The 7,843-nt window shown below is 46.2% G+C and overlaps 1 protein-coding gene across 1 annotated transcript in view; it reads right to left on the bottom strand.

Moving 5' to 3' along the window:
* Positions 1–7,843, bottom strand: part of ELOVL2 (ELOVL fatty acid elongase 2) — a 49,648-nt gene extending 41,805 nt beyond the window's left edge. Inside the window, exon 1 of the mRNA XM_025265693.3 lies at positions 7,732–7,843. Within this exon, the coding sequence (XP_025121478.1) occupies positions 7,732–7,734 (3 nt within the window). The 5' untranslated portion in view covers positions 7,735–7,843. The remainder of the gene's footprint in view (positions 1–7,731) is intronic.

The raw sequence follows: 7,843 nt of genomic DNA on the forward strand, positions 1-7,843 counted from the left end.
CCAGTGGTCATGTATGGATGTGAGAGTTGGACTGTGAAGAAGGCTGAGCGCCGAAGAATTGATGCTTTTGAACTTGTGGTGTTGGAGAAGACTCTTGCGAGTCCCTTGGACTGCAAGGAGATCCAACCAGTCCATTCTGAAGGAGATCAGCCCTGGGATTTCTTTGGAGGGAATGATGCTAAAGCTGAAACTCCAGTACTTTGACCACCTCATGCGAAGAGTTGACTCATTGGAAAAGACTGATGCTGGGAGGGATTGGGGGCAGGAGGAGAAGGGGACGACAGAGGATGAGATGGCTGGATGGCATCACTGACTCGATGGATGTGAGTCTGAGTGAACTCCGGGAGTTGGTGATGGACAGGGAGGCCTGGCGTGCTGCGATTCATGGGGTCGCGAAGAGTCAGACACGACTGAGCGACTGAACTGAACTCAAATCTAATTTACAAAGAAACCAAAAAACCACAGAAACATTTTAGTAGGAGAGGCAGGATCTTGAAGGGGTCAGGTAAGCACGACACCGTTGCTGAAGAAACACGGTAGGGAAGGCAGTGTGCTTTGAGTCTGAAACAGATTTTAGCCAGTAAATCCCAAGATGACTTGTGACACATGCCATTCCTTTTTAGGAATCGGAATAGATAAGAGGCCAAAGGACAGCAATGCTTTCCTTGAATATAAAAAGAACTAACAACTCTTCAGCCCGTGGAGAGTAGGGATGTGAAACAGCCTCCAGGTACAATTCTGACAGCAGAGTATTTTGCCTACAACCCAAGACACCCTCTCTCGGGCATAACTTCACCGACATTAAACAGACATGAAATCTGTAATTTCCAAAAATCAAGGAAGCTGCTGGCTCCAAGAGAGGGTGTCTTCCTGGGACGAAAGCTTTTGAGAAAGTCGAAGCGCAGTGGCCCTCCTTCCCACGGTGCCTGGTGAGCCCCGCATGGACCCCCCAGAGGCAGAGAGGAGAGTCGCTCTCAGGCTGAGCCCTCCGGAAAACTCAAGTGGTCTCACTGATTTTTGCTTTATACACACCTTGTGATTTCTTCTTGAAAGGCGCGAGTTAATTTTTAACCTAACTCTTCAGCATAATGGTTAATAAACTTTTTGAACCTGGTCAAAAAAAAAAAAAATTACTGTCTCCCAAGTTGCCATAGCATCTGTTATTAAACTCGAAAATTCTAGTAACCAAATTCTACTAAGCCTTATAGAAAAATCAGTACATTTTTTAAGTATTGGAAATAAACCCAAATGGTGAACTCTCATTATGAACCAAAACTTCTTGTGCAGAGTTGCTGTTGGTCTGAGTGATGTCTCAACACTGCAGTCATTCTACTCAAAAACAGACTTTACTTCCTTTGTAAATTAATTATCTACTATTCAGGTATTTCCATATTTATTATACTGGTAAGTAGATTAGGTTTGATACACACATATATTGTTCATGATCACCTCCATTTAAAATGGCTTTCTCTTATGTGCCCCATTTACATACAAATGAAACAGACTTTTAGGTTTTATGTATACTCATTACTTTTGAATGTATGTATGTATATCTCTATCCATCTACCTACCTATTCTTTTAATTTATGAGAAAGAAATTACATGGGGAAGTCATTCTGATTTTTCCCTTCTCACCTAAGGTAACAAGAAACAGCTCTTCTTTCATCATATTTGTATGAGAAGAGTACATTTGCACTGGTTCTAGGATAAGGATATAAGGATTAGCAAAAGAGATGACATTTTTGGAGTCAGAAGGCTTGAGCCTGGTTTTGTTACCTGTAGGATGTGATCCTGAGTAAATCATTTATCTTGTTTGAAACTCAATTTTCTCACCTGTAAATTGGTAGTCTACAGGACTTGTCTCTCTCAAAAGTCTTTTGTGAGGCTTCAAACCAGATAATGTATGTAAAAATGCATTAAAAAATATTACTGATTAATAACTATAAAATATTACTATACTTGTGCACTGAAGTGATAACTCAAAGCCAAAAAAAGGCAACATATGTAAAGTAAAAGTAATTATTCAGTAAATTTATGAATAACTTTGTTTATATTATTATTAAACTATTCATTTTTAAAGAACTTAATTATATAATTATAGAACTTAAATCTATAATTATAGATTATGTAAAAACAATATAACCTGGCCTGATCTACAAATTATGAAATGCAAGCAGAATTACAGAAATGCATACACATTTTGATTTCAATAAGAACTTATGAAATTACAGGTTTCCCTCTTTAGAAATAACAACCTAACCTTCCATAAATACAACGATTATGAAGTATAATGCAGATGTGGGAATACACACACATGATCATTTACTAACAGGTCACTCGGGCGTCTGCCTTGGTGAAGTATCTATATTACCCAAACAGGCCTAAACCGAATGGTGGTGATTTTAAACACATTAAGAGACTGTCCTTTGAAGGAAGTTACTGTGGATACGTCTGCAAAGCAAAAGTTCGTTTCCCAATTCGTCCTCTGCAGGTGGGAAATGGGACGTAAGGAGACAGGAGCACTGCTTGGGGAGCCAGCAGAACCTGCCAGCACTTGGTCAACAGTTGCTCAGCATTCACCGACCGTCAGGGGTTAGGCTCCGTGCCTGAACTACATCACTGAGCAACGTAGACAGACACCTGCCCTTGCGAAGCCTGCCTTCATGTAGGAAGGACAAGAAAGCACACAACGTAATAAATGATCAGAAGGTTCCCAGGGCTATGTAATAAGTAAATTATAAAGTTATAGTGTTATGGAAAAAGCAGAGAGCCATAAGGAGATGCATGTAGCACGGCCGAGAGCAGGCTCCAGTTTTAAATAGCGATGTTAGGGTAAGCCCAACTAAGAAGATATTAGGAAGACAACCACACAGCTCGCAGAGGAAACACCCAGCCAGAGAGAACGGCCAGTGTAAAGGCCCCATTTGCTTCTGACAAAATCATCTTGTGAAAACGAGAGGAGCCCATTTTGCTGATGAGTAACCAGTGCCCCAGAGTAACCTGGTCAAGGGCACAGAGCTGGTCCACAACAGACCCAGGACGAGAGGCCAGGGCTCCTGGCTCCTGATTCAGGCCTTCCTTCTGCTCTGTGCCCTTGCTCTCCAGGCACAGAGGGCAGCGCCCTGTCCTGCTAGGGCACTGAGAAACGCAGGGTGTCATCACTGATGTGCTGGTTGCTGCTACTATTATTAACCGGGTCCATTGACAGTTCTTAGAAAGTAGATGAAGCTCAAAAATAATTTCCTTTTCGCTGCCTGTGGTTGATATTTCTCCTCCCTCTCCTGCTTTTCTTGGGTGGTTCATTTTAGTATCACATTATCAGTTAAAGTAAGTATATTTCTTTGGATATTTGATAAAGGAAAAGATGTTCAACATGGAAAGAAGCAATTAAAGGGAAAGCATTTGTGACTCACGAAAAACAGCCAGTGAAGGAATGGACAGGGTGTGGAGGCTGGTGATTTGGAGAGAGAGGCAGGCTGGGGGAAGGGAAGCAGGGGGCTGGGGAGGTGGGAGGAAGTGAAAATATTAGGAGAGAGCCCCCAGCATTGAGCTACGTGAAAACGATGATGAAAGAACAAGCTTCAAGTAAAGAAACAATCAGACAACAAAAGAGGAAACCTGGAAAAAAAGCAATAATGGAAAAGGGGCTGGAGACAGTGAAAGACATTTTCAAGTTAAAATATGAGATTAGACGATAAACAACACAAAGAAGAGAGAAAGAGTAAGAATCAGATTTCTGACACCATAGATGCCGGAGCTGGTGGAATTACCAACAGCAAGAGGGACCAGAGGCAAGTCTGAAAGGCGAGTAGCTCTCTTTCAGTAACGCTGGGTTTAAGGTGGCAGGGAGGTTCTCGCGAGTGCAAAGGGCCCAGCAGACAGGAGGTACATCTGGAAGGTGTGGATCACCCCAGAGCTGTTCTGTCTAACACAGTAACCTCGACCTCGAACCACGTCATGTGTGGCTATTGAGAAATCGTGGTGAGGCTGAATGGAACAAGTTCCAAACATAAAACACATACCAGATTTTAAAGATTACACATGAAAAAAAGTACCCACTGTTTTCTACACTTACTACATGTTGAAATACCATTTTTGTGAATTAGGTTACAAATATGTTAAAAATTAATTTCACCTGTCTCTTTTTACTTTTTAAAGTGACTACTAGAAAATTTTAAATCACACATATGGCCTGAATTATATTTCTCCTGGAAGGCATGCATACAGAGCAATACTAGGAATGTTTTAGAACCACATAAGGGGAAGAGAATTCTGGGAAGAATCACAGACATCATTTAGAAGGGTCTCAACTGCAAACACATATTTGAGAAAGAAAAAAAAACATGTCATTTTAACAGTTAACATTTACTGAACACTCGCAGCACTAAATGAGCCACATCAAGTGCATTATCTTACTTGTTCCTCAAACAACCCTGCTGCTGCTGCTAAGTCGCTTCAGTCATGTCTGACTCTGTGCGACCCCATAGACGGCAGCCCACCAGGCTCCCCGTCCCCGGGATTCTCCAGGCAAGAACACTAGAGTGGGTTGCCATTTCCTTCTCCAATGCAGGAAAGTGCAAAGTGAGAGGGAAGTCGCTCGGTCGTGTCCGACTCTTAGCGACCCCATGGACAACAGCCCACAAGGCTCCTCCATCCATGGGACTTTCCAGGCAAGAGTACTGGAGTGGGGTGCCATTGCCTTCTCCGCAAACAACCTTATGAAATAACATTAGCATCTTTTTTTCACAGAAGAAAAAGCTGGGGCCAAGAGAAGTTAATCTGCCCAAGGTCACAGTTAAATGCAGTGCTGGAATTCAAACCCAAAGTTGGGTCCACGCCTCAGGTTCCATATTGCTACATCAACCCCAGAACAATTGACATTCTGCTCTTAAATTGTTAAATTTTAAATGGCTGTATTTAAACTAGCAATTTATTATAATAGTTCATTGTTAAGAGCTGGTGAAACACCAGCAATGTCCTAATTCCAAGGTTAAGAAAAAACACAAGTGAGCAAATTTGTAACTTCAGAATTACGGGAACTAATGGCAACCCACTCCAGTACTCTTGCCTGGAAAATCCCATGGACGGAGGAACCTGGTAGGCTGCAGTCCGTGGGGTCGCACAGAGTCGGACACGACTGAAGCGACTTAGCAGCAGCAGCAGCAATGTTGACCTCCTTTGGCTATGTTGAGCCTAAAGAAGAGGTTCCAGTGCAGCTCCGTGCCATCAGTCAACGTCTACTCCTAACACCCAAACCTGATGAGTTAGGTTGTACACAGTAGGTGTCCAAGGGAGGTGATCCTGGACGCAACTCTAACCAGAAGGGCCCTGCCTCCTGAAGATGATTAGATAGATAAGACTCCAAAACTGTGATTAACATGTTTTGAAGGGATCGATTATATCTCAACTAAAAAAAAAAAAAAACAAACCATGTCTTGGAGGGAGCTAAAATTTCAGCCTTTTGTTGAAGAACCAAAAAGTAAGCTTAACCAACTGGATGCATTTAAAATGGATTTGATACGCTTTTGAAGAAAAGAAAAAAATGGCTTGATATTTTGACTGGAGTCATACATAGCAAAATCTCCTAAAAATATAAACTTGCATAAAAATGAGATATCTTATATTTGGTTTGGTTGGTTGCTAGTTTTTAATTAGAAAGAAAATTTTCTTTCCTTTTTATCTTTAATTTTTTACTACCTATCTGGGCAAGACAGCACTCAGAACCACAGACCTGCACAATGATGGTTAAAATCACATCATTTATGGAAACTTTACCAGGTAGATTTTATTAAGCAGTTTGGCTCAGATTATAAAAGCACACTTTCCCAGGCTTTAAACAAAGGATTACCATAAATTTATACTCTGGAAGTGGAAAAAAGGGAACTTGAAAGAAAAATGGGTTTTGGAGTAAGATGAATTAGCAGAGACACCTTGATAGACTGTTCATGTTGGACTTGGATCCAGAGGGGTGTCTCTGAACCGAACCACTACCTTATAAACCCTGAAGTTTCACACACTCTGCATCATTTTTTTTCCCAAGTGGGAAGACTCGGATTTGGACATTTACAAGTGAAATAATTCTCTGAAGACCCAAAGTTTCTGAAAAATGCTCGTCTTCAGGCGGTATCAGCTTGCCTTTTATTCTGGCTTTTTTAGGTTCCCATGATTCTTCCATTCAGTTAAGGAGACTTTCTTGGACATTTCCCTTACTCGTTGTAATTCATAATAATTTGGAGCAAAGGTTCAGGACCGGAAGGACACAGCCAGTTAGCCCTAAAAACCCTTTGTCCACCCAGGTGCCAAGCTACCAAAAGCACAGCCAACTCTACTCTTACCATCAAGGGCCACCACACTGAGTCCCTCTCATCCAAGAGCATGTCTCCTCTCCACATCACCCGTGATTCTCGTCATTACAACTGTTAACTGAATAGATAAACCTATAGTCGCGCTGCTGTTTCTTATTTGTACATTAGCATCAGTATGCTTCTTTACTGGGCTACTTTTTTCAGTTTACGGAGCACTGGCGACTGGCCAGGCATCGGTGCAGGCACCAGGAATGGAGCAGTCAACAAAATGACAAAAAATAAAAATAAAAAAACCCAACTCTGCCCTACCGAAACTGACAGTCCGTGGGGAACGCATTCAAGAAAGTCCATAAACTAAATAGAGAGTGTGTTAAACAATAGAGATGCTGGGGGGGGGGGGGGGGAGGGGGGCAGAAAATGAAGCCGACTAGGGTCATACGAACTGTGGTGAGTGGCCAAAAAAGAAGGCTCCTCCGTCCACAGGGAGATTGCGTGTGCCCGAAAGGGGAGAGGGTGGACAAAAATCTAGGACCGACTGGTGTCAGCTGGAGCGGGGTGAAAGGAGATGAGCGTTCTTTTAACGAGCCCTGAAGTGGGGGAGAGGGGACCATCTGGGAGGGAGGAGAAAAGCAAAGATAAACAGGGGCCACCGAGGACATTCGAGACTTCACATCTGAGCTCCGCACACACTTTCCTTTTTTTTGGGAGTCACAGAATAGGGCTCTGCCACCGACAGTCTCGAGCGATGCCTGGGTCAGGGACACGCGGGGACACACACACACGCCCCTTTCTCTCCGGGAACTAAGCCTAAGATCCAGCAGAAAGCCTCGTAAACTGGGAAATGAGCCGGAGCCTGCGGAGACAGCGGTTGCGGGGGGAGAAGAACGGAGCAGAGAGGCCCGCTCACCCCGGTTCACACGGGGACACCCTGCCCCGACCCCGCCGTGCAAACCCGGGGGGGCCGCGCGCAGACACACCCCCGGCGCTTGCAGGCTCCGTGCAGGCGGGAATTCAACCGTTAGCGCCCCGGAGCCGGCGTGAGTCCCGCGGCGGGGCCGGTCCCGCGCGAAGCGGGGCGCCGTCCCCCGGACCGGGGGCGTGGGGCGGCGCGGCGGGCACGTGCATGCAACAGGGGACTGGACGCGGCGGCGGGCGCCGGAGGGGCCGGGCGGGACCGCGGAGCCGGCGACACGGCGAGCCCGGGCGCGGCCCGCGCGACCCCAGCCCCCAAACGTCCGCCGCCCCTCCCCAGGCCCGCGCGGCCCGGCCCGCCGACAGCGACGGGTTCCAGCGGCCGAACCCGCAGCCCCCCGCGCCGCCGCCGCCGCCGCCGCCGGCCGCTCGGCCCCCTTCCCGCCCCGCGCGTCGGTGGCGGAAAGGAGGAAGGGGCGGCGGCAGCGGCGAGAGGCGCGCGGCGCCCACTCACCATGGCCGGCGGCGCGGCGACCCCGGCGGCCGGCGGTGCGCTGTCCAGGGTAGCCGGCGTCCCTCTGCCCGCGCTCCCGCCGCGCGCGCCCGCCGCCCCGCCCCCGCCCGCC

This window comes from Bubalus bubalis, chromosome 2, assembly GCF_019923935.1.
Source record: "Bubalus bubalis isolate 160015118507 breed Murrah chromosome 2, NDDB_SH_1, whole genome shotgun sequence".
Classification (NCBI taxonomy): domain Eukaryota; kingdom Metazoa; phylum Chordata; class Mammalia; order Artiodactyla; family Bovidae; genus Bubalus; species Bubalus bubalis.